General features: G+C 29.2%; 1 protein-coding gene across 1 annotated transcript in view; it reads right to left on the reverse strand.

Moving 5' to 3' along the window:
• LOC100200510 (neurogenic locus notch homolog protein 1-like) overlaps window positions 1-27,033 on the reverse strand; it is a gene marked incomplete at its 5' end in the record, with an annotated part of 131,557 nt that extends 104,524 nt beyond the window's left edge. Inside the window, 2 exon segments of the mRNA NM_001309709.1 lie at window positions 13,359-13,499; window positions 27,018-27,033. Of these exon segments, the coding sequence (NP_001296638.1) occupies window positions 13,359-13,425 (67 nt within the window).
• Between the last annotated feature and the right edge of the window lie 762 nt (window positions 27,034-27,795).

Raw genomic sequence — 27,795 nt, forward strand, 5'->3', positions numbered from 1 at the left:
TATAGTTTTTTTGTTATTTTTTGAATTTTAGATTTTTTAAATTAAAAAAACTTGTTACATATTTTATTGAAATTTATTATAATGTCAACAATTAATACAAAATTTCAAATAATTGTCTAAAAAATAATTTAAATTATTTTTTAAACAACAGGTTATTGAACCAACCTTACTTAATATATAGTATACCCAGTACCGTCGGTTGAGTAACTCCGTTCAGTAAAGTTGTCTAGATTAAACTCTTGTCTTTGACTTTGAGTCATAGATTATTCTATACATATTTGATTTTTTAGATCTAAATTATGAAAAATAAAAGCTAGCTTTAATACTCTGTCATTTAATAAACAAGAGTTGGATTTACCCCAGTATAACCTCTGTGCTAAGTAGATGTGGACGCCCATTGCCCCACAAGGGTCCTAAGCAGTGACTCCCAAAATTTGTTTTTTGAAATCAAAATTTCTGTACATACCGTGAGACATAAGTGTATTTTAAGTAGGTATTAAAAATATAACTAGCGCGTTTTACGCAACAATTGAATGCAAGAAATAGTCCGAAAAAAAAGTTTCCATCTTTAATTTATAAACAGTATAGTATAGCATTGCATAGCAGAGCATTCACTTTTTATTTCATTAACCAAACAAACAAAAACAACAAAAGTATGAAAACAGTCAGTATACTTATTTTAAAAACTGTTATTATTTTTTTATGTAAAAAAAAAATTAATTAAATAAACTAGTTGACTTTCACAAAACTAATTAATAAATATTGTATTGTCATCAAGCAAGAGTATATATGCAAAATTTGAAGAAAATCTATCAACAGGAAGTGACTCAAAAATTGATTGCAAGATTTAATGCTCACAGACAAACAAACAAACAAACCAACAGAGACGACGAATTAATAAAAGCATTGGTAGAAATATCATGCGTCAAAAGAAATTCATTTAAACTTTACCAGCTTATTGATTTACAGTATTGTGTGGTGTAGTGGTTAATAAATTTGATCTAGGTGCCTGCGCTTCGGATTCAATTCCTATCGGAGTCTATTTTCATTTTTTTTAGAACATTTTTTTATTAATTAACTAATTGATGCTAATATATTATTAATATAATAAATAATAATATAATAAAAGATACGGCGGTTAATAATAGTTAAGTAATTCAGTTAATAAATAACATGTCTGGCTTTTAAAGAAAAACGTTATCGATAATGCTCTTAAGGCCGTGTTTCACAAGAGAAAATATTCGTGCGAAGCGAACTTTTCCGTCGATAAGCATGCGCAGATAAAACATTTCTGGCAACTATGCTGGTACAGCGTTTCGCTGTACCAGCATAGTTGCAGCAAAAAAAAAAGTCGAATTCATTTCGACTTTTTGCGAATCGCCATAAGCAAAAAAAAAAGGTGAAAGCACGTTGATTTTAAAGTGGCAAAGAAACAAAATTCGAAGACTTAGCCATAAAATTGAGCAGATCAAATGGAATGCTGGCTAAAGTCTGTCAGATCAGGTTATCCTGCAACTGGTAACATGTAACCCAGTACAATCTGCTTCATGTAGGACTAGGAGATGCCAACTCCGATATAAAACACCCCCTGCCTTGGGGCTCTTGGTTGAGTAAAGGCTAGAGATGATGTCTCGATAAAAATACTCATCTTGGGCAGATGTTAAATGCACCCGGCTAATGTCTTGTAGAAGGCCTCCTAGGCAAAGACTTAAGGGGTAAACAGTTTTTATCTGTTGACCAGCCTCGCACCCCTTCTTCATCTATTAGGCTGGCGCAGATGTATTTTTAATACATTGTTTCCAGTTTAGGATGTTGAATGCTGGATCTTCTTGACTCAATGCATGGGTTTTGCTTGTGTCTCTGTTTTTATGACTAGGCAACTCATTCTATTATCTCCTAATGAGGGTACAGCTCTAAAACTCAGTTTTATGGTTCTGAGGCCGGCTGGTAGTCAGGTTTCCCAAACTCTGTGGTAGCTCTCAGAGAGGCTGATTCCATCAACAGCTGAAAAATATCAACGCATTAACAGTGCCATGCTGCGCATGGATGGTGTCCCTGTTTGTACTTTTGGTGTGCATTGCGGAGGCCACATTTGGAGCCCTTTGTTACGGCTTAGGGTTTATTAGTAGTAATGAGACAATTGCTTGGGCTATTAAACAGTGTTATGAGTACTATCTATGCTTTGAGTCAAGTTCTTCAATCTAATTTAAAAATGAATAAAGTACCAAAAACTGTAAAACACAAAAAACCATCATCATCACCAAGTTCTCTAAGTCTATCATTCACTAATATTCGTGGTCTTCGAAGTAACTTTTCTTCTGTTGAGTCTTATCTCTTGCAAAGTTCACCAGACCTACTTGCTCTTTGTGAGACTAATTTGAGTTCGGCTGTCTCATCTTGTGATCTTAGTGTTGATGGTTATCTTCCTCTAATTCGTAAAGACTCCAATAGTCACATGCTTGGCCTGGGCATTTACATTCGTAAGAATCCACCTATTTGTCGTGAAACTAGATTTGAATCCACAGACTATTCCTTTATGTGCTTTCGTTTAGCACCACTTCACTCTATTGCCTTTCTCTTTGTTCTATATCGCTCTCCTTCATCTCAAGACTGCACACTTTTTGACGTTATTTCTGATCATATTGACCAAGCCCTCTCTCTTTATCCATCATCTAATATAGTTGTTGTTGGTGACTTTAATGCTCACCACTCTGAATGGCTTGGCTCTAGTATCAGTGATTCGGCAGGCATTAAAGCCCACAACTTTTGCCTTTCTCAATCCCTAACTTAAATAGTCAACTTTCCAACTCGCTTTCCAGAAAACCCGAATCATTTACCTTCTTTACTCGACTAATGTCTTGTTTCTGATCCTAGTCAGTGCTCAGTTTCTCCACATTCACCCTTAGGTGCTTCTGATCACAGTTTGATCTCTCTAAAACTAGTATCTCATTCTTCGTCATCACCTGAATCCCACTATTATCGTACCTCTTACAACTACAGAAAAGCTGACTGGAATTCTTTCCGTGATTTTCTTCGTGATGGCCCTTGGGTAGAAATCTTTTGTCTTCCTGTCGACAAATGTGCTTCTCACATAACTTCGTGGATTCAGGCTGGCATGGAATCTTTCATTCCCTTTCGACAATTCCAGGTCAAGCCTCACTCTCCTCCATGGTTTTCTTCACACTGTGCTGCTGCGATTGCCAATCGAAACCGTTACTTCCATATTTATCAGCAAAACAATTCTCTAGAAAACAGGCGTCTGTTTATTACTGCTAGAAACAATTGTAAAAAGGTTTTGTCTAACGCCAAAACCCGCTATTCTCAGGTCATGAAGTCTCGTATCTCATCTAAAAAGATGGGCTCTTGTGACTTCTGGAGAATCTTTAATAGTATTAATAATAAGGGCAAATCTTTAATTCCACCTCTCTTGTATGGTTCAGACTTTGTCACCTCACCTAAAGACAAAGTTGAATTGTTTGCTAAAAACTTTTCATCAATATTATCTCTTGACTCCACTAGTTGCGTTCTACCTAATATTGCCAACAAACAGGTTGATCCATTGCTTGACATTCGTATCATTTTAGCTTCTGTATCTAAAGTGATTTCCTGTTTAGACTCTTCTACAGCTTGTGGCCCGGACAACATACCTGTTATTGCCTTGCAAAAGTGTTCTCAAGAGCTGTCGTCTAAACTCTCAAAACTATTCAACAAATGCTTATCAGAGTCTTGTTTTCCAGCCTGCTGGAAAGCGGCATCTGTTATCCCTATCTTCAAAAATTCTGGAGAGCGATCTGATTCGTCAAACTACCGTCCTATTAGTCTTCTTCCTATCATAAGCAAGGTTTTTGAATCTTTAATTAATAAACATTTAATTTCTCATCTTGAATCTAATCACTTACTTTCTGACCATCAATATGGATTTCGATCTTCTCGTTCTACAGCTGATTTGGTAACAGTAATAACTGACAGGTTTTATCGTGCATAAGATAAAGGTGGAGAGGTTAAGGCCATCGCTCTCGACATTTCAAAAGCTTTTGATAAAGTTTGGCATGCTGGTCTTCTCCATAAGCTTTCTTCTTATGGTGTATCCGGTAACATCTTTAAGATCATCGAATCCTTCTTTTCCAATTGTAGCATAAAAGTTGTCCTCGATGGACAACACTCTTCTTCTTATTCTGTAACTTCAGGGGTTCCTGAAGTTACAGAATAAGAAGAAGAGTGTTATATATGTCCATATGGGGACAATCTTAACAGCAAGAAGTTTTAAGGATATCTCATCTTCAAAACAAAGCTTAAAAAATAATACATTTTCAGAATTACAAATCCAATCCTAATGTGCTTTATCTTACTTCTAAGATCCTTCAACTATGTGAAATTGTTCAATTCTTGAATTGCCAGTTTGTCTGGAACCACCAACACAAAAACCTACCTCTTACTTTCAACAATTTCTACCCAAAAAATGCAAATAACCGATACTATCTTCGATCTGAATCTTGCAGTCTTAAATCATCGTTCTATCACTTATGGATATAAGTCCATAAAAAACTAAAGTATAAAATCTTGGAATAACATTCCATATGACCTAAAAGCTCTCCATTCAATCTATGTTTTTAAGAGTAACCTATTCCATTCCTTCCTAACCAAAAACAGTTTATAAATCCAAAGATATGTGTATCTATGTATAAGTGTTTGTGAAAAGCGCATGCGAATAAGTGTGAGTGTATATGTATGTATGTGTATATGTATACATGGATGTTTATGTGTGTATGTGTATGTTTGTATATATTTATATGTGTATATATATATGTGTGCGTGTGTGACCTCAAACACTTTCAAGTCGACAGTTAGACACTTTCAGGTCGACCTTAATTCCGAGGGTTGATATGTATATATGTATGCGTATATGTGTGTATGTGTATGTAATGTGTACATATATAATACACATATATAATATTATTAAATATGGGTATATGGATTTATGTTTGTATATGTGTATGTATGTATGTGTTTATGTATGTGTGCGTATGTATATGTATGTGTGTGTATTAACGTATATTTGTGTATAGTATGTATGAATCTACATTTATGTGTGTATATTATGTATGAATACAATTACTGTATTCATAACTATTGAATACAGGAAGATATAAGTATATGTGTTTATATGTATTCGTGAACGTAAGTGTGTATGTGTGTTTGTATATATATATTTTTATGTGTCTATATATGTGTGTATGTAACATAAAATTATGTATGATCATAATTTTATATTCTGATATTTTCATAATTACTGTCGTGTAAGGTTTTTATATTACCAACGTTATTAACATATTTGATTATTTATTTGAGTTTATAAATCACAGTGTAATATAAATTACATTAATAAAATATGATAATAATATAAATCACATTAATAAAATGTTTATTTGTGTGACTAATACTAAATTACTTTTATTCTTTTTATGATTATTGTAATTATTTTTATTGCTATCATTTTATTTTTATTATTATCATTATACTCTTATCATTGTATTGTTATTATTGTTACTACTACCACTCTTATTATTATCATTATTAGTATTTTACTCCTTTAACTTTTAATGTTCGTTTTGTTACAGCTGTGGGCGATTAATATTACTATTAGCATTAACAATATATTTAGTAGCTTTTATTTGCAAGGTTTTTACTTAAGATTAATACATGTAGTATTTGTAAACTTCCGTGAATGTAACAACTATTTCAGAGTATATGAATTGATTAATTGAAAGATATGAAAATGATGGATGTTTTTGAAATAAATATCTATCAGCATTTAATTTTTATGTATCGATTCAATAATAATCTCTCTCCTGCAAACTTTAATAACAAGTTTGAAATAAACACAAATAAAAGTATTATCTAAGAGCAAATTTAAGTAACTCATATAAACTGTCACAAAACTTTTATAAATATGCTGAATATAGCATTGCATATCGACCAAATATATGGAATAGTTATCAAAAAGGATTCAAATGTATGGCAAAGTCATTAAGTTCATTTAAGTTTCTTATAAAAAAGGAAATTTTTAAAATTTGAGAAGCACAAGTGATTAAAAATTTTAAAAAAGAGATAACCAAGTAATTTTAATTATTTTAGTAATTATTTTATTTGATCTTTTTTTGATTTACTGATTAACGCAGCAGTTTTATGCCCATTAGGGTTTTAATAAAGGGGCTCTATGAAAAGATTGCGATGACGTATTGTCATTTTCATCTTCTTTGAGCCCCTGTCTGTTTAACTCTTTATTTTATAAATATCATTGTAAAAAAGAAAAGTTTTTATTTTTTATTGAATATAGAAAATCGGTGCTTGTTGACAAGATTTTACTCCTTTGTCTACGGACATATTTTTTTTCCTTGTATATATATGTTGATTATTTAATGTTAAACAGCAAAATAAATGTAAATAAAAAAAAAAAGGTTCAACTTCAAGAACGAACAAAAAACTTTAAAAAAAAGTTTTTTGTTCGTTCTTGAAGTTTAACAGAAATGTTTATATTGAAGTTTAACAGAAATGTACGGCTCGGCTCCTAAGAAATATCTGGCTCCAGCTCGGCTCCCGGCTCGGCTCCGGCTCCCGAACTTTATGAACAAAAATCATAAGTTTTTGGAATTTTTTTTTTTGATCGCATTTGCCAACCCAAAGCTATTTCAATAACAGCAATTAATTTGTAACCAACCCTCGTGATTACAAAGTTATTGTATTTTATTGTATATTACTATCACTACTCTACCACTAGATATTACATTTGAAATGAAAATGTTTAGGGTAAATAAACTTTTTTCTATATATTTTTTAACCAAAACAAAAGTTTTTAGCTCATATTTTAGTTCTAATTCTACCCAGGGGTACGGTACCTAAAAAAGACGTCTTTTGAACGTCCCAAAGTTGTCTAAAATGTTCAAAAGGCATCTAAAACATTCAAAAGACATTTAAAAGACGTCTTTTTTACGTCCTCACTGGGTAGTGGGCACGGGACTCAGTGGACCTAAAAAAGACGTATTTTAAACGTTTAAAAGACGGTTAAACTACTCCAATTTTTTTTTTTTTTAATTATTAATTTATTTTGCCGTGTTTTCAAAATTACAAAGAAAGATATAACATTAATAGAAAATCCTGGCCGGAGCAAGAAGAAGACAACATGTCTTATCACCGAGCCCCGTTACATTAGTTTTCAAAAACGTGTTTAAAATTTACACACGTAATAAATGATAAATAAAACAGTATAAATACAATTTCAGCAATAAAATAGTTGACAATATTCAGCGAAATAGTTTAAAAAATAAAAAAGTGCAAACAAGAGAAAATCATGAAAGTTATCAATCCACAAAAATTCATTTTGTATAAAAATGCATAAGATATAAACAAGAGTTATGGTTTATAAAAAATAATGCAATAAAAATAAGAATTTGGGCTAATAATAAATATCAACAAAGACATAAACGTCAAAGCAGATTTGCTTATATGTATATCGTTTGTTACTAATGATTTGTAAACCATTAGTAACAAAAGCTTAAGAAAATGCAAAAGTTTAACTCATTATATAAGGTGATTTAATTCAAACTATTTTAAACTGTCAAAAAAGATATTAAAAACGATATTTGAAATCTAATATATCAAATTCAATGTTTAGTAAATGCTGTTTTAAATTCGCCTTAAATTTTTCCATAGTGCAACTTAAAACGAAGTTTTGTTTATCATTAAAAATTGGATAAAAATTTTTCTAAACAAAAGGTCCCCGATATTGAATTTGGTACGAACTTAATTTAAGATGTATTATTGGAACGACAAAGTTATTCTCTGAAAATTTGGTAGGATATTTATGAGAGATTTCATTAAAATAGGATTGAAATGTAACTGGAGATAAACCACGTTTTGCTTTAAACATAAATAGTAAAACTTGATGAATAATATAAATACTTAAAGCTCCAAGCTGACGTAAGAGAGGTTCACATTGTGCATTTCTGGTTGCCCCAAATATTATCCTGAAAGCATGTTTTTGTTTGTCAATGGGACGGAACTGTGTACCGATTGATGGAATCAAGCTTTTTGGTATGAATTTGATATCTCTCGAATTGTACCACTCTTCTTAGAATAATGACAAGAAGCAAGATTAAGCCAGAATCAACAGGGGACATCGTGACTTCGATAAAATTGCAAAAGTCTAGCTTGCAAGTATTCTTTGATGTAAAAATCTGAGTTTAAAGTTGACGATGTGACAAAAGCTCGAGATCTCAAACCACAGCTGCATATTGCTTGCTAAAATTTAATCTTTAAAAAACTCTGAAACTTTATACCTTTTTGCTCGTTCTCTGTTCGATAAACCGGGATTTTGAAAAAAAATAGTTTAACAATGTGTTAGTGACAAGTTTTAAAACGAAATTCATCGTTCTAAATCTAACAATCCCGTACTTTTATATAATTTGATAAGAATAACTTTTGATCATTAAATCGCGCATCAAATATTTAACAGCATAGTATCAGTATAAAAATAAAATATAAAGCAATGTATGTAATACTGTAATGTTTCCATGTATAATTTACTTTTTTTTTTTAATAAAGCGTATTAAGAAATTATATTAAAGGATTGTATTTTGTTGAGTACAAAATCTTTAAAATAATCATTTTTATTACGTTTTGGCAAGACCAAAACTGTTAGAAAAATTATTTAAAAAAAAAAGAAATTCCATTAATATTTATTTAAAAACTAATTACTTATTATTATTAAATTAATTACTTATTTGGCTAAAATTTATCTGGTCTTATTTTAGTATTTACTTAATCTTATTACAATATTTTTTAATATATTATTTATCCGCTGATTTTCATATTATTACCATTATCAAGGAACTTTTATGCTATATTATCTTACATTCATTACTCAGCTTTGTTTTAATTTTTACATGCACAATATTCGTCTTTTATTATTATTCAGAGAATTTCTTATATCCTTCACTACATGTTTAAATCTTTACATTTTTGCAGGCAATATGTATTTTCTACTATCATATATTACTTGATTTTTAGTTATGATTTTAAGTTGCGCAGGTTGTTCATTTTCTTACACTTTAGATTAAATAACGAAATTCGAATGAAGTACCTGTGACAGCGTTAAAATTTTTTGAAGACTCTATTGTATTTTATTTAATTTTAAAATGGGTTTTAATAGGGCATATTGCCATTTGATTGTTTTTGGTTTATTTATGCTGGAAGTACCTATTTGGTTTAAATGGTCTTAGGGTGAAATTTATTAGTATTTCCTGGGTGCATACTTTAGTTGCTTTAGTTTTGCTCTGCTGTTTTTATTAGAATTTTAATTTATTTTGTTTAGTGTTTTCTACCGGTGGTATGGTAAGTGGTTTATTTTGTTATTTTTATTTACACTGTACAGTAGATCTACTCTTTTTACATCATATCATCAAAAAATATTATTCCATTAATAATTCATTCAAAAAATTAGTTAAACAATGAATAAAGTTTGTCAGCAGTAAAAAAACATACATTCTATTCCTTTAAAAAAAATACAAGAGCCAAGAGCCGCTCGATTTTTGCGGCTCCGGCTCTACCAAAAAATAGCGGCTCCACGGCTCCGGCTCCGGCTCGGCTCCACAAGCCTTGTTAAAATTAATGCATGGAATTTTCCACATGCTTCAAATTAGAACTTCAAAGTAGAACTTCAAAGTAGAACTTCAAAGTAGAACTTCAAAGTAGAACTTCAAAGTAGAACTTCAAAGTAGAACTTCAAAGTAGAACTTCAAAGTAGAACTTCAAACTAAAAAAGTAATAATTGCTTTTAGTTCAACAGCGTAAACTTATTGCTGCATTATTGTTAACAGCGAAAAAAAAGTAGTGCAAAAGAAGGTAGGTGGAAATCAAAACAGCGTTTTGTCATAGCGACAAAATTCGCTTTGCATGAATATTTCGTCTTGTGGAAAACAGCCTTTAAGGCCGTTTTCCACAAGACGAAATATTCGCGCAAAGTCAGAATAAGATCTTAGCCTTGGACAGCGTTGGAAAAATATCTAAGAGGTATTGAAATGCTGCTGACTCCTTGTCAAGAGCGGTGACAAAATGCTTAACAAGGCAAAATGATTAACGAATCTTCCCAACAGAAAAATCGTTCTTTATGCTGTAATACGCCTTAGTGTCATGCTGTCCCAGAGACAAAGAAAACAAAGAAATTTTGTGAAACCTCCTTAAAGACCCATGAGAAATGATACCATTTTGAAGTTACTAACGACCTCCCATCCATAGTCGTCATACTTTAATGCATACAGCAACATTTTTACATTGGTGTAGTCCTCTTTGAGACGCACAGAGTGAGCCATTGAGAGAGACGTATAGTTGTTTCCATTGTCGAGCATCAAGGCTTTGAGGCTCCGGGATAAACTGTCTATGAATAGGCACCATTCAATAGGATTAGATGCGATACCTATAGCCTGGAATAGAACGACAACATTGTTGCAGAAGCACAGCCCATCACGCTAACTCTAATCCGTGACTTGTACGATATCATCCAAGTTCCACTGTTTGAGCCTTGATATCAGAAACTCAGTATTCAATTTCTTGAGCCCGAGGTCCCTTTATTAAATCGTTCACGTGTTTACTGCTGAGTGAAGTACGGGTTTCTATCCCCAACTTCAAATCAAATGCGGAATCGTAGTCCATATCTCCAGTATCTGCCTCGCTATCTGGATTGCTGCTGTCTCCTGAAGATGGCCAATACCGCCTAGAACGAGTCGGAACAGGCAGACCAAGGCTGTTTGGTACTGGGGTGGTGGAAGAAGGAACGATTTGAGTGGCATTTTTGCCAGTGCGACAATTTTTTGGGTTTACAAGGCAGAAGTAGCAGTTGTTTGAGTGGTCCGTCAGCTCTCACCAAATTTGCGGGATAGCAAACTTCAGGGCTCGCTTATATCCTCTATACCAAACTGTAACATAGCACGTAATAATATATAACAATTATAATAATTTGAGGACAGGAAATTTCGAAATATGGAACGATTTCAAGATGGAACGTATTTGCCAACAATACACAACTTATGAAAAATCTTTGTAAATTACAACTCTTTGAAATTAGCTAGATCTAAAGCATTAAAATTTTATGAAAATAAATTAAAACACATCTATGCGAGAAGCAACTGTTCAATTTACTTTTAAGTGATTTCTAGCAATATTCGCATGTGAAATGATTGCCCAAGATTTGTCTTGCTTCCCAACATCATACGACTTGCATCCACGGAATACTTTTTTGCTCATGAATTTATAAACTGTCCGCATACGTAGCTGAACGATTCAAATTAATGAAAACAACCTTTGATGCCATATCAAATAAGGTGTATTATAGGAGGAAACTCGGCATTGAAAGCAAATGGAGAATTTTCTCGAAATCACGCGATTTTCCAAATTTCGTTAGCCCGATCGTAGAAACAAAGTTTTTCTGGAATAACAGCGATTTTCTTTCTGCTCTAGACCTAACGGGTTTGGGAAACACACTTTCAACCCAAGAACAGAACAAAAATGAAAATTTGTTACATAGTGTTATTGAAATCATAATGGAAGTTGATAAGTAGTCTAGCACTGTTCCATTATTAAAGATACTGCACTGAATCTCCCTCTCTTCCTTCCAAAAATCTCTTTTAATATTATAAATATATCTGGTATTTAATAAAAAATTAACCATAATAAGACTGTATGACTAAGTATGGCTGCGTAGAATATTGTAACAACAATATAGTATTCATCCATATAAAAAATAATAGTTATATCTTGTTAACAGGTATTTTTTGTTTAAATGAAAAAGTGAAATTTATGTTAACTTTTATGCTATGTTTTTTATGACACGTGCAATTTATAGTTCACACAATGGTGTACAGGATTTTTCTTTTAAAAATACTCTATGAAAAATTCTTATGTTCTTTATTCTAACGACTGTAAGTTTGTTACATTAAGCACCACTACCCCATTTTTATCATGTAAATTATAATTTTTAAAAAGAACTTTAAAGTTTCAAAATAATGAGCTAAAACAGGTGATTTATTATTTGGTATAGATGTTACGTACAGATCATGAAATAGTGCATTACACAAAATGTGTAGTATTATGCTCATCTTTTTCACTGGATAGCGCGAATTGTGAAATGTTAATTTTTATTGAAATTGACTTAGGATAGATTAGGGTAATATAAGCATCTTGGTAATATGAGTATATTAGAGATTTCTTAGATGTAAGCAGTGATGTTATAGTTGCTTTGTATTTTTTGAATTAAATTTATGTGGTGATAACAGGAATCAAAACAACTAGCGTAAATTTATATGCAGTAATTAGCGGCAGTCATGTAATTTAAAATAATCACTAATGAATAAATCTGTGGCGCGAAATTTTGGTGCTAAAATAAAAAAATAACTTTTTCATAAAAAAAGTATGTTAGCTAATCCATTTTTTTTTGAAGAACAATGCATAGAAACATTTAGCTATGACTTTATTTAAAGATGCTATTTTTGTGTAATATGAGCATGCTCAATGTGTTTTTCATTAATAGCAGCAGATTTTAATTGCTTTTTGAATAAAAACAAAACGTAGTAAAAAATCTTAATATTATAGCAATACTAAAAATTTTGAAAAATTTTTAGTATTGTTATAATGATAAGTTTTGTTAATAACGAATTGTTAAATTCCAAAAGTTAGTTTTAATTGTGAGGTTGGTATTTTTTTACTTAATTAATGTTATTTTTTTGAACTAATTTAAAGTGGTCATATTACCAAGTGGTCTGGGTAATATGTGCACTTTTGCTACTTTTTTAAAACCTCTGTTTTTTTAAGAAAAAATTTCGGGTGCCCAAATTTCTAAGTGGATCATGAGTAGGAATCCCTAAAAATTGTTTATTCGCAAAATTTTTGGATCCAGCATAATCATTTTTGAAAGTATTTTAATTTTCGCTTAAGGTGCTCATATTACCCTTATCTCCCCTAAATAAGGAATTGCGCAGTACATACATCGATTAACTATATGTATTATATATACGCAAAAAATATATAAAAAGATAATTATAAACATAAATTTTATTTAAACATATAAATTAATATAAATATAATTAAAAAAGTTAGTTATGAAATAATTTTTAAATTTAATAAGTATAAATATTATTTATCAGGCAGAATATACATTTTAATTTATACGTAACTAAAAAAAATATATATAAAAATATTTATAGTTATCAACTAAGCTCAAAAATTTCAATATATTTAAAAAAATGTAAATAATGTAAATATAAAAAAACGCTGTGTGTTTGCCTGCGGTATAGTCTGATTACACTAACCTTCTAGAGGGGCATTCCAACAACCAATTGTAAATATAAAAGCTATATAAAATCTTGGTTGACCCATTATGCGCCATCATGCGGTAGTTTTGTAACTTTTAAATGTTTTACTGTTTTTAAGAACATTGGCTAAATACTAATAGATTAAGAAAAATATTTAAATTGCAAAACAAATATAATTAAACAAAACATTAAAAAAAACACAAACAGAACTAGTATCTAAATGTATAACTGTTCAAAAATGAACCGTAGAATAAGTAATAAGCCATATTTAATGAAAAATGTTCAATTGAAACATTGACCTTGACTAGGATAAATTAGCAATAAAAAAAAAGCAACAAAAAATTATTGAAACATTTGAATATTGAAAATGTTATTCCCAAAATGATCTAAAAATCACAGTTGTAACAACAGTGAAAAAAATTGAAAAAAAAAATTCTTTGTTTTGAGTTCCAAATACCTTAAAGTGGATTTAATAGATGTAATAATCTCAGTTATAGCAACTAATCAACGTCAATATCGTCACATAAGTTAAACATTAAAAAACCTTTAAACAATAATTTTAAATTTTCATATTCGCGTCATTTTCAAGATAAAAAATCCTTGTTAATTTGAGCGCATATCCTATTTAAACATCAAAACTAAAGCGTTAAAAGCAGGTGAAACTGACGTTATTGTTAATATGTTTTATATTTGTTATATTTATTTAGCATTTAAATTATAAACTGCTTAAACTGATTTAATTCGATCATCCTTTGAAATAACACATTCGAAATGGAGATTTTAAATTAGACATTATCAAATACAGTTTAAAAATCCTTTTAAATATAAAATTAATATAGTATAAGTTGATTAAAAATATTTTGAAAATTACTTAACACTACAGGTGTGTCTCCTCATGTACTTTTACAATAAACTTATTTGCTTTTTTTCAACGTATTCGTTTTTAACAAAGATGTTATTGTTTTTTTTATATGGACAATTAGTAAAAAAAAAAAAAAAAAAAAAGAGCAAAATATACGAAAATAAACAAATCTTATTTTATCAGGTTCATTAAAAATAATGTCTCAGTTTTATATGTAAAAAGTGGAAAAATACAAGTTATTTTGTCTAACTTTTTTATTAAAACAATGCCATTTTAAAGTGGTTTATACATTACTTTATATATATATATATATATATATATATATATATATATATATATATATATATATATATATATATATATATATATATATATATAAACTAATGATTAATCAAAAAGATTTTATTCACTAACTCAGAACACCTCAATAAACGCACAGAAGATTGTAAAATACATTTATATTATCACCAGAATTAGTATAAATATTCATAAATATAAATATAGCAATTTTCTGTGTGACCATTCATTTTATTTAAAAAAAAATGTTGTCACAGTTATTTACAAGTACTTGCAATTAATATTATTTTCTATAAAACAGATTAAATTGCTCATACGTAACTAAGTGTCTTCATTATGGAATGATTCCCCAGAACATCAGTAACATTGATACTTATAATATATTGTTTTACCAAATGCACACGTAGAGCCTGCAAGCATTTAAATAAGCTATCATTTGATATCTATTGTCTTAATTGTAATAATTGATACATTGTATATTAGTTACTCAGCGGCATATCAAAGGAAAAATTTTGAAAAATATTATTAGATATATTATTTGATAAAACGCAGATTTTCGAAGTTTTATAACTCCGAGGAAAATAACTATGAGGAAAATCATCACATAAACTTTTAGATTCAATAAGATTTTATAGAGGAAAAAGAACAATGAAAACAAACAAATAGAAATAATATCACAAAAGGCAACAATTTGCTTTAAAATTTGTTTTTCACAAAAGAAATGCTTTGGAGTAAAAGTAACATTTGATTCTAATGTTTACCTTACTAGCTTTTTTTTTTCAACCTAATATGAAAATCAAGGATTATCATTGTCATGTTTGCTATTTTTAATAAATAAAATTTAAAAAAACTGTATCCAACATTGAGTCATGGAAATTTCTATTATAATCAGTTTTGCCGGTAACATTTGAATAACACATATTTACCTTGCGGAACAAGTTTTCGCGCAACAAAAGTTAAATACAAATTTTTAACTTAATGTGAGACTTATTGGTATAATAATAAATATGAACTGCACGTAAAATTAAAGTTGACAGCAAATTTGATTTGATTGGTTGGGTAATAAAGCAAACAGAAGAAAGTCTAATGATTGTGACCAAAGAGTAAGGATTCACGTTCATTGACTTTTTTAAATTTATTTTATTTGCTATTTTTGCTTTTATTTAATTTATTTATTTTAAATAAAAGAATGGAAAAAACCTAGTATGCACAGTTGATTTTTTTGAACGTTTTTTGTCGTTTTTAACAGGTTTAGACCTAACAATAGAATTTCTTATTAGGTTTAGACCTAATTAAAATGTCCGAAAAACTTTTAAAAAACGTAACATGTACTGGGAAACTCTAAAATTAAATTTCTAGCTAAAAATGTCATATTCATGACAACGATAATTTTAATACAAAACTATTTTAAATCCAATACTATGCAGTTTTTGAATCTTACCTATTAGTGTGGAGCGGTTTTCATCAAAAAAGATTTTCAGCAAAAAAAAAAAAATGTTTAAAAATAAACATTTTTGAGACGCGAATGGTGTTCTTGGTTGGGTAGTAAGGGCGGGGTGGTGAGGGTGGTCAGCCCCGGGCAGCACTATTTTTAGGGGCGGAAAATTTATTTTAAAAAAATCTAAAACTTATCTGTTTCGAAACTGAATACCATTGCACAGTGTTTGTTTTGTTTTAAAATTTTTGTTTTAAAAAGCATTATTTTTGTTTGCATCAGTTTTATTGATTAAATGCTGGCGTACCGCTGGTTTACACCGTGTATTATTTATTTCCTTTGGGAAATAAATAATACACGGATCTACTTTCAAACAAAAAGATTGAATATATAATAATGTAATATCAAATTTGAAGCTTTAATATTATTTTTCCATAGAATAGGGATCAATTAGTTAATAAAACCGTCGCCGTCGTCGTCGCTGTCGTTTATGCAAAAGAAACATATGATAATCTAGCCACAATCGTGAATCGTCAATGTAAAAAAAAGAAACAGATAGCAGGGGAAAAATCACACAATGTTTCATTGTCATATGAAAATGAGATGAGAAGAGAAATTTTTTTTTTCTTATGACAGAGTAATCCAAACAATCGTTTCAAGATTTAAACAGCTTTATGTTCTTGCTGAAAAATATGCCATTCGTACTCCATCAAATCTTTTGAACGACAAATACGAATTTTATTTTCTGGGTCATGATTATGATGATATTAATAAAGAAGAGTTCCTTCTTGAAATGATAAAACTTATCAGTTTTTAAATTTGTCGCCACTTCGCAAGACAAAGCAAAAACGTGGATAGTTGATGGTCCACTTAAACTTTTGCAATTTATTCTAAATTACAGTCCTAAAAATTCAATTCCTTATATAGTTATACTGCTACGAGTTTTTTCTAACAATTGCTGTGTGGCTAGTTGTAAGAGAAACTAAAACTAAGAAAAAGTTACCTTAGAAACTGTTTAACGACTTTTTTATTCTTAAGAAGTTAATTACAGAAACAATATTAAGACAACGTTCTCACTCAAGAAGTAAATATATAAAAAGAAAGAAATTACAAAATCGCACGCTTTAAAAACAAAAAGCCATAGCGATAAACGCGAGCTTTAAACAAGAAGTAGTTACAGTATTTGGTTGCATTAATAAATAATGCAACACTGGCCCCACTTAAATTTCCTTATTCACTAAGGGTATGTTCTTTTCATCAATAAAGGTTATTTTTAAAATTTTATAAGTATCAGGAATTTTAATAGGTTTATGCTCTTCCAATAGATATAATTTAAAGATTAGCCTTTTTATAATTTGAGGTTTATTACCAGAAATACATCTAACTGATGCTACACGAATCTGATTGTCATTCGATGATAATAATTCCTGTACGACACCTAAATTCCATTTGCAACGCGACATTTTTGGATGATCTATTATATCGATATCACCAATTTTAATGATTTGACCGGAGCGTTGTGACTTATGACATTTATGAAATTCTCTTAGTTCAATTAAATATTTATTTTCCCATCTCTGCCAAAAGTGCTCCAAGATGGTTCTCATATGATGATATTGTTTACCTAAGTGTGTTCTTCATCAACACGAATATTTGAATCCAATGACTCTAAGTTAAGTATACATCCAAGCAAAAGATGATAAGGTTTTAAAGACTCGTTACCAGGTGTTTCATAAACAAAGGTAATAGGCCTGTCATTAGTTACAATTACTATTTCAGAAAGAACTGTAAGCATTTCTTTATAATTTAATTTTGATGTAGTAAGAATACTTTTCAGAGTTCGTTTTATTGTCCTAACCATTCTCTCAAAAAACCCACCCCACCACGGCGCTGCAGCCACGTTGAAACGCCAACGGATACGTTTTGAAGACACAAAGGCTTGGGTTATCTGCAGAAAAATTTGTATCATTATCACTGAATTTTCAAAGGGTGAACCATAACGTCCAATAAAACGATGTAGACAACGATTATATGACTGAGCAGAACAATCAGGAACAAGATCTAAATGAAGAAAACGAGTACTAGAATAAGTTGCTATAAATATCCAAGCTTTAAATATTTCATCTCCATAATAAATATTTTTAATAAAAATTGGACCACAATAATCTACTCCTGCATATTTAAAGGCATATTTATCATTTAATCTTGACAGCGGTAAAGGTGATTAAATAGGATATTTATAAAGTTTGCTATCACATCGTCTACATACATAGCATTTTTTGATAAGCTTCCCAGTAGTATTTCGAGCTTTCGGAATCTAAAATTTTGAACGCAATTGAGTTAATGTTTCCTTTACTCCATTATGTTTAGCTAATGAGTGATAATGTAAAAATAATAATTCAGTAAACAAACTTTTTATAGGTAAAATATAGGATTCCTTGAATTGTATGGAATTGGGGCATTACCAAGTTGACCTAAACAACGAACAACACCACCTTTAATGAAAAACCTAAATCTTTCTTAAGTTGATTGTATGATTTTAGTAAATTTACGTTCCTTTAAATATATGTAATCCAAAGAGTTTCGGCAAAGTCTAGTTCAATAGCATTAGGAGTAGAAAAAAATTTTCCATACCTATTTCTTTTTTAACTATACGGATAAAACGTAAAACAAATGAAGTGACTTTCAGGAGATGGTTATAACTTTTAAATTTCTCAATATGCATAAATTCTAACTTTAAAGGAGAATCAACTGATGTCATCAATATTGCAACTTCAGCATGGAAAGATAATCCCTGTTTTTTGAAATCAAAGCGTGGACAGGAAACAGAATTATCATACAAAAACATAGCACCTTTGAACCAAAGTTCATTATTTTGTAAATCACTAAACTTACTACAACGCGAAATAATATCTGCTGGGTTTCCTTTACCTTCAATATAATCCCAAAAATTAACCTTGTATAACAAACGAATTTTTTCTAAACGCTTTCGAATAAACAATTCATAGATTTTATTTTCATTTTTGATCCAATTCAGGCAGAATTTATTATGGAATCACAAAATAATTTTGTTTGAGTAACATTGTATACACAAGGTAATTCTTTGGAAACAACTGACATTAAATTAGCTAGTAATAACACGGCTTTTAATTCCAGCCTTGAAATTGTACTTTTACTTAAAGGAGAAACTCTAAATTTAGAAGTGACCAGACAAGTGCTGTAATTATTATCAGTGCAACATTTAAAATAAATACAAAAACCATACGCTTTTAGACTTGCATCACTAAAGCCATATAATTCAAATTTGATATGATCTGGTTTATCAAACAATTTCACATGCCACCACACAGAAATTAAATCACGAACAATTTGATCCCACTCATTCAGAATATCACCATCTATTAAAGCATTCCAACCAAGTTTCAGTTTACAAATAAATTGAAACAATATTTTACATCTCACAATAGCAGGATTTAAAAGTCCTAATTGGTCAAAGAAAGTTGCAATAAATTTAAGAATGTCTTAATAAATAAAAGAAGTACTTGAAACGAAAAAATAAAACAATCTTCTGACTAATTCCATTTCAAACCTAAAACTTTTGAAATATTGCACAAAACAAAGTTGTCCTCTTGAATCAAATCGCATAACTCCTTTGAATTTGACTCAAACTTCCTAAGATTAAAACCACCTTCTGTTAAATATAATTTGGATTTTTGATAAAAAAATAAGTTCTTGAGAAACAAAATCACTACTTGTATTTAAAACATCTACATGAAGTGATTGAATCAATTTTTGACAAACTCAGGGTCTTTGTCTAGATAATGTTCTGCATGAGTTAGAAGTGTTGCAGATAGTAAATGGGCAAAGATGTTACACCAAATAAAACTCTGCAAAAACGATATGTACTTAACACAGCTTAATGAATTTTAGTGTTATTTAAATCAAACAAGTCATCATACCATATAAAACGCACAAAGTCACGGTGCTTTTCAGCTAACGATATATTTAAAAATGCTTTTTCAATATCCGCAATTAAATCAATTTGCTTTGAACGAAAACGTAATAATACTCCAAATAAAGAAGTTAAAAGAGAAGGTTCAGAAAATAAACAATCATTCAATGAGGGATTAGATACAGACAAACTTGCATTGAAGACTACACGTACTCTTGAAGTCTGCTTATCATCACGAATAATTGATTGATGCGGTAAATAGAAGACATCACCAACATTGCTATCAAAATTGGACACTCGTTCAATAATGCCCTTTGTTATTTGATCCTTGATAATTTCATTGTAAAATGTAAATAAACTTGAATCTTTCATAAACTTTTTTTTCCAATGCCAAAAACCTACTTTTGCTTAAATTAGAATTATAACCTAACACCGGATGATCTAACTTAAATAGCAACTCAAATTCATACCTTTGGCCATCAAACTTCATACTGTTTCGAAACTGATCACATAGAATTTCATCACCTACATTCATCTTTGTATCATCCCAAAGCAAATTAAACTCTTTTTTAGTTGTTAATCAGCTATTAACGAATTCAGATTCAATTTTTAAAACGTGTGTTGATAAAACAGTTGAATTATCTACCCTATCTCTTTCAACAGTTATAGGTCCACTAATAATGTACCCCACTTTTGATTTAATAGATACTGGACCACTAATTCCTCTAATGACCTGATTTTCCATAAATTTCCAATAAAAATTAGCTCCGATTAATACATCAACAGATAATGATTCATTTAATTTATTTTCATTAGATCTCTCAAATGACTATAATTACTAAAATACCAATGTGCTATCCAGTTAAAGAAGAGCAGATGTCTTTAATAAAGCATTCTATAACAATGTAATAATTTTAAATACTTTTAACACACAACTTAACTCTGTCTAAGACCTCTGAAATACTACCATGTCCAAAGGTTTTGATGTGAATTTTTTTTGCACACCGTTTTTAATTTAAGTTTGGCATTGGCTGAAGTAGAAATATAACTGAGTTGCGAATAAATACCAAACAAAATTCGACAGGTTGCATAACGTGAATCGTCTTCATTTTCAACAGTAACTAATGCAGTTTGCACCAAAACAACTTCAGTTGGAAGAAGAGAAGCACTGGCAACTGAGGTTAAATTTCCATTTTGTTTTTCATTATCAAATTTTGCATAAGCCTCTCGCTTGTCATCATCACAAATTGAGATATGGTGAAGACAACCACATTTAAAACATTCAAAGGGTGAAGAGCATTGATGACTAAAGTGACCTTCACGAAAACAACAAAAGCATCGCCTCTTCTCGCTCAAAACCTTCGTTCGAGCTGTAACATTTGTAATAACTTGACATTGATGAGGTTTGTGATTATATTATTGCAGAATAGGCATGAAAGTTGAATAGCAGTAGAGTTATTCTTTGTAAAGGGTAAATTGTCATTATGATAACTATTTTTTTCAAAATAGGTAGGTCGCCTTTTATTTGATGGTCCCGTAAAATGAAACGTACTGGCTGTGAACGGTAAAGTAGAATTTTCAGAAGAGTTGTTACTTTGTTCATGTGCTCTCAATTCAGATTTTAGCACATCGAGCACATTTCTTATTTCCCATGTTTCATTTTCATTTAGCTAACAACTAATAATAAGATTAAGGTCACCAGGTATTTTCTCAAGTAACACTGAGATTAACAAAGGACCATACAATGAAGAACTAATTCCAAGGTTTTCTAAACTGCGAACCTGGATTTCAATTACATCTAAAGTTCTTCTTAAAGAGTTGACATTATTTATGCTAACTACACGCTCTAGAAATAAAAGTTTTTTCATGCGAGAAGATATCAATATTTGTTTATTTAAAAAACAATCTTTCAAAATGTCTAATGCAATTATATAATTATCATTGGAAAGTGATAAGCCTGTAATAGCAGATAATGCTTGACCTTGGACAAAGTTTCGTAAATAAGTCATTTTTTGAATATTAGACAATTCATTATTTTTGTTTATAGCACAATCAAAACATTCAAAAAAGAAATGTCAATTTACTGTTTTACCATCAAATGGTTCAAGCTTTAATGCAGGGAGTTTAACCAACTTGTTAGTTTTAAATGTAGCAACAGAACTGGAATCGTTATTTATTAAATCAAATTTTTTTAAGAAAGTATTAATTTTCAAAATCTCATGTTTAAAGTTTAACATAAATTGAGTAGAAGTGTCATTATCGAGTTGTAGCTCATTAACATCTTTAATTAGAACAGAAATCTCATCATCGAGTGTTTTAATTTTGTCTAACTTTTCTAATGCAGTGTCTCGTAAGGTAATAAGGTCATTTAAAAGTTTTACATTATCAGCTCTTATAAGTTCATTTGATTGATCAAATATTTTAATAATTGAGTATATCTTCATTGTCGGAACTTGTCGTTTGGTAGTGTCGTTTTGTAGTGACATCATAGAGTAAGTTTCAAATAAAAGAATAGTAATTATAATACTTGTCTTTAGCACAATAACTACTTCAATAGAAAAACGCCTATAATATTAACATATCACAGAAAAAACATAATAACAACTTAGCTGCAAGTATCTAAATATATCTTTAGCATCCAAATGAATGAACTTTCAGCATAAACACCACTGTAACAATCTTTAAATCAAATAATTCTACGTGGGCTCCATGTTTAACTATATTTTTATTCTTAAGAAGTTAATTCCAGAAACAATATTAAGACAACGTTCTCACTCAAGAAGTAAATATATAAAAAAAAGAAATTACAAAATCGCACGATTACAAAAAACCGTAGCGATAAACGCGAGCTTAAAACAAGAGGTAATAACAGTATTTGGTTGCATTAATAAATAATGCAACAGAAACCAAGCCATACTATCCATCAATAAATAAAACGGGGTGGATGGGTAGAGGGTATGGGGAAGGAAGAGGGTGGAAAAAATAAGAAATCAGTGGCATAAGCCCTTGCTACGCCACTGGGTGTTTCATTGGTTATAACAAAAATGAAAACATATACTTTTAGATTTAAATGAGTTCTTGACCCTTGAGATTATTAATTGTTCCTAACCATTGAGATTATTAATCGGGCACTAAAACTTTAATCAGCCCTAGTAATCGGCCCTAGTATTCGTGAAATTTTTTGAACTTTGTGCTGATTTTAATAATATTGTTTATTTTTATTCAAAATTAAAACTTGAAATTTTTTGTTTGTTTTAAAATCCCCGTTTTCTTCATAATTTGCAAAAAGACAACATATTTAGGTTGGGAAAGTGGGGCATAACATCATATGGATTTACAACCACTTTTTTATCTTTATGAAAAACATTATCTAATATGGCAACATACCTATCGTTAGTAAAACTGTTACCCTTATTTTGTTTAGGTCAATAAAATGCTTATTGCGTTTCTGAGAAGTTGTGCATAGTATTGTTTTTTTTGATAAATTATTATTCTTACATCATATTTTTCATACCTTTTTTCATGTGGATTAAGCAATATTTAACTTTAGTATTAAAAATTGTGTTATCAGCGTTATTTCATCAAGAGAAAACTATTTTTAATATCAAAATGACCTAAAAAACAGACAAACTGTAATTTTTCTAAAAACTGTCATCTGGTTAGAATATAAAGCTAAGAGTATAAATTATTATTTTGTTATATTTATATATATCTGGTAATAGTTTTCAAAATGCAAACATGCAAAAAATTTACCAGATAGGCTGAGCTGTGAAAATTGTAAAAGAAAATGTACCACAAAATGTTTACCCACAACAATTTTTGTGAGGGTGCTGTTGTGCCTCACAATGGGGGCACAACTCTCTTTTTTTACTAAGTGCAATTTTTGTGTAACAAGATTTTCAAAAACTATTTTATTTTTTTCGTAATTGTTGCAATTGAAAGCTTATTAATGTGATTATTGAAATTAACTATGAAAAAAACGCAAATCATTTTTATTTTCATATAAAATTAATCCAAACGTTAGGGGGGCAGTTATGCCTCCATTTCCTCTACATTTTTGAAATATTTTTTTAACAAAAATTTTTCAAATGAAAATATTACTATGTTTCTTTTCAGTTTCTTTTCATATATTAGAATTCCACAATAATCTTGATTCCTGGAGGACCCTTAAGAACTCAATGGAAGAAAAAAAGATAAAAGTAAGGCTATTTTCTTACAAAAAGAAAATAATTATAAACAGAGGCAAACCAAATTTCAAAAAGTCCCTTTTACACTATAGGTACCCTTTACCCAATATGTTTAAAAAAAGATTACGGTTTTTCAAGTTTGAACTTTTATATTCAAAGTTTAAAAATAGATATTTTTTTTAATTTTGAAAGTTTTTGTACGATAAATTAAAGCATGATATAAAAAGTACTTGTCTTAAAAAAGTTTGAAGTGAAATAAATGCTTAATTAAAACTAATTTATTACACATCTTTTCAACAACCACGTAATTTTGGTGCTGGGAGGGGGGGTAGAGGCCGTTAATAATTTTTGTTTTACCCACAACACTGATTATTAGATTTTAAAATAACTATCTTTGTGTAAATGAAATAGATATAGGGTCAATATCCATGTAGATGTGGATTTAAACATTGACCTAAAACCAAGCTTTGGATAACAATGTTAGAAACTTTATAAACACTCATCAAGTTTTTTGATTCCAACAAACATTTCAATTAGAAAGTAACAAATAATTCTTCAACACAACAAACATTTCAATTCGAAAGTAACGAATAACTCTTCTACACAACTTAATTATATAATAACTTCCACTTAGCAGTCTTTACATATATATATAATCAAGACTGACTTTTTTAGACCATTTCCCAATTTCTGAACTTATATTACACAACAATTAACACTACTCATTATATATTTACTACATTTAATATAAACAGCATATTTACTATATTTAATATAAATAATATATCTACTATATTTAATATAAATAATATACCTACTATATCTAATAGGAATAATGTATCTACTAAGTATAATAAAAGCAATATATCTACTATATTTAATATAAATAACATATCTACTATATTTTGACGACAGATTATTAAAAAACTCTCTAAAAAAATTTCGAAATCTTTTAAGAAAGAACCTTGATAGAAACTGGTATTGCAATCACATGTTGATAACGTATATGATTAGTAAAAAAAAGTTTAAAAACCAAAACAGTTTCAAATCTATAAATGCCTAATGGGTTACTAAATTTCTCAAAAAGAAAACAAAAAAATATGATACATACTTAAAAAAATAGAAACTATTTAGAAAAATGAAACAATATTTAAAAATAAAAAATATATATATTCGGAAAAATAAAAAGTTACTCAAAAAGGGCATAAGCAAAATGTATTAAAAAAAACTAAAGGAGTTACTAAAAAACTAACGAAGTCACTAAAAAACTAACTGAGTTACAAAAAAACTAACGGAGTTACTAAAAAACTAACGGAGTTACAAAAAAACTAACGGAGTTACTAAAAAACTAACGGAGTTACAAAAAAACTAACGGAGTTACTAAAAAACAAGGAATGTAATTAAAGAAATAATTGCAAAAAATATTTATACAAGAAATACTCTACCAAAAAAAAAAACTAAAACGTAGGGGAAAAACAATTTATGCTGAAAAACTAAACAACGTTTTTTATTATTGATGGTCTAAAGTTGGCGAGAATTCCTCTGAGCTTAACTCAATATAAATCTTGTTAAAAAAAAACGATGAAGCTATGGATCAAAAAAATAATATTATTAAGAATAAGCTATTACGACCAGCAAAGTCTGTTTATAATAAAATATGGTTATAATAAAATATGGTTATAATAAAATATGGTTATAATAAAATATGGTTATAATAAAATATGGTTATAATAAAATATGGTTATAATAAAATATGGTTATAATAAAATATGGTTATAATAAAATATGGTTATAATAAAATATGGTTATAATAAAATATGGTTATAATAAAATATGGTTATAATAAAATATGGTTATAATAAAACTAATTTTAACATTGAAAACCTTTTTAAATAAGATAGTTTATAATTTCTGATTATAAACTAATATCTATCTTACATTGTTTTTTGAAATTGTTTGAAAGAATAAAGAATAATCAGCACTTTAATCATTTATCTCGAAAAACATGTTGTATTTAAAACAATCTGGCTTCAAAAAAAAATAGAATCCAACTAAACATGCAGTGGTTGAACCAGTCAATCAAATGTCGCATTCCGTAAAAACATTAGAGGTTTTCATTGCCCTTTTAAAAGCTTTTGATACCGTAAAACATAATATACTCGTATAAAAACTTGATTCGGACCAAAAAATAATGACTTAATTTGGTTTAAAAGTTATTTTACCAAATCAAATCCTATTACTTAAAATGAATCAATCAAAAAATATTCCAATGGAATTGAAAAATCACATATTCAATAATACCAAGGTTAAAAGAGAAACATCAGTAAACTTTTTAGGTCTAATTTTAGATGAACATTTACAAAGCAAAACACATATCAAGATTAATGAAAAAAGTGTATCAAAAAATGTTGCCATGATTTATAGGAGCAAACCATTTCTAAATAATAAATCTCTGAAAAGCTTAAATTTCTTTATTATTTATTGTTATATTGCGTGTACAAGTCATACTTAGCTAAATAATTGTTCTGTAAACAAAAACACGCGCGCAGAATATTAATTAGAGCAAATTGAACTTGCAAGCCTCTTGTACGTGTACTTTTGCGAGCCTCTTGTACTTGCACTTTGAGCATTAAATGTTTATAAAGTCACCAAGTTTTATTTAATTTTTTATTTTTCTTCTTTACTTTTTTTTCTTTGTTTATATTTTCACAATATCAGGATTAAATGTATAAAGGAAATTACATGTAAAGAAAAAAACTAAAAGGAGAATGTTAAAATAGATAGTGACTCAAAGAAGATAAGGAAAACACTACGTCATCGCAATATTTCGTTGCTGTCCTTAGTCAAAACTTAAATAATATGTCGCATGGTATAAAACTCATAGAAAGAGAGAGAGAGAAAAAAAAAGAATATACAAATGATAACTAAAAAGTTACAGTTAAAATCTTGTCAAACAAAATTAAGGAGATAAAATAAAAGAAATATTTTTAAAACATTATCAGAATTTAATTCTGTTGCTGTTTGTTTAAAACCTAAACAAACTTAAAGACTTCACCGTATATTTGTATTTTTATTGTATAGCATATTGAAGACCTAAAATATGGAACAAGCGTTTCATAGTTTAGATCTTTGATATGGTATACAATATATATTGTAGATATAATAGAAACTCACAGAGTATTCAGTTTCAATTGTTATTTTACTTAAGTTATTTTGCTCAATGGTTTTTCTAAAATCCGAATCGTATTGGTTAAATAAGTTGTTTTTAGTAATATATCTGAAGATCCTATTATAAATTACAAGTGCGAACATTTTTGAAAATACTAAAAGTAATGGTATCGATTTATAGGTTTCAATAATTATTTCATTTGTAATTAGGAACATCAGACCGAACTTTAGTGAAAGTTTCAGTATATGAAACAGAGGTCTGCTTAAACTAGTTTTGTTACATATTAAAACTATATTGCTAGATATTTCATTCTGGTGAATGTTAATGCTTGAAACATTTATATAAGAAAATTTTCAATCCTATTTTGACATAAGAGTTTGCAAAAACCCAACAAGAAATTCAAATAACTTTTTTTTTCCATCAATATACCTTAAAGTTAGCTTCATACTCAATTCAGTATCGTGGATCTTGCTAGTGTAAAAAAATTCCCATTTACTTTAAATACGCAGAAAATAAAAAATAGTTTAAAAAT

The sequence above is a fragment of the Hydra vulgaris genome, chromosome 02 (genome assembly GCF_038396675.1).
Source record: "Hydra vulgaris chromosome 02, alternate assembly HydraT2T_AEP".
Classification (NCBI taxonomy): domain Eukaryota; kingdom Metazoa; phylum Cnidaria; class Hydrozoa; order Anthoathecata; family Hydridae; genus Hydra; species Hydra vulgaris.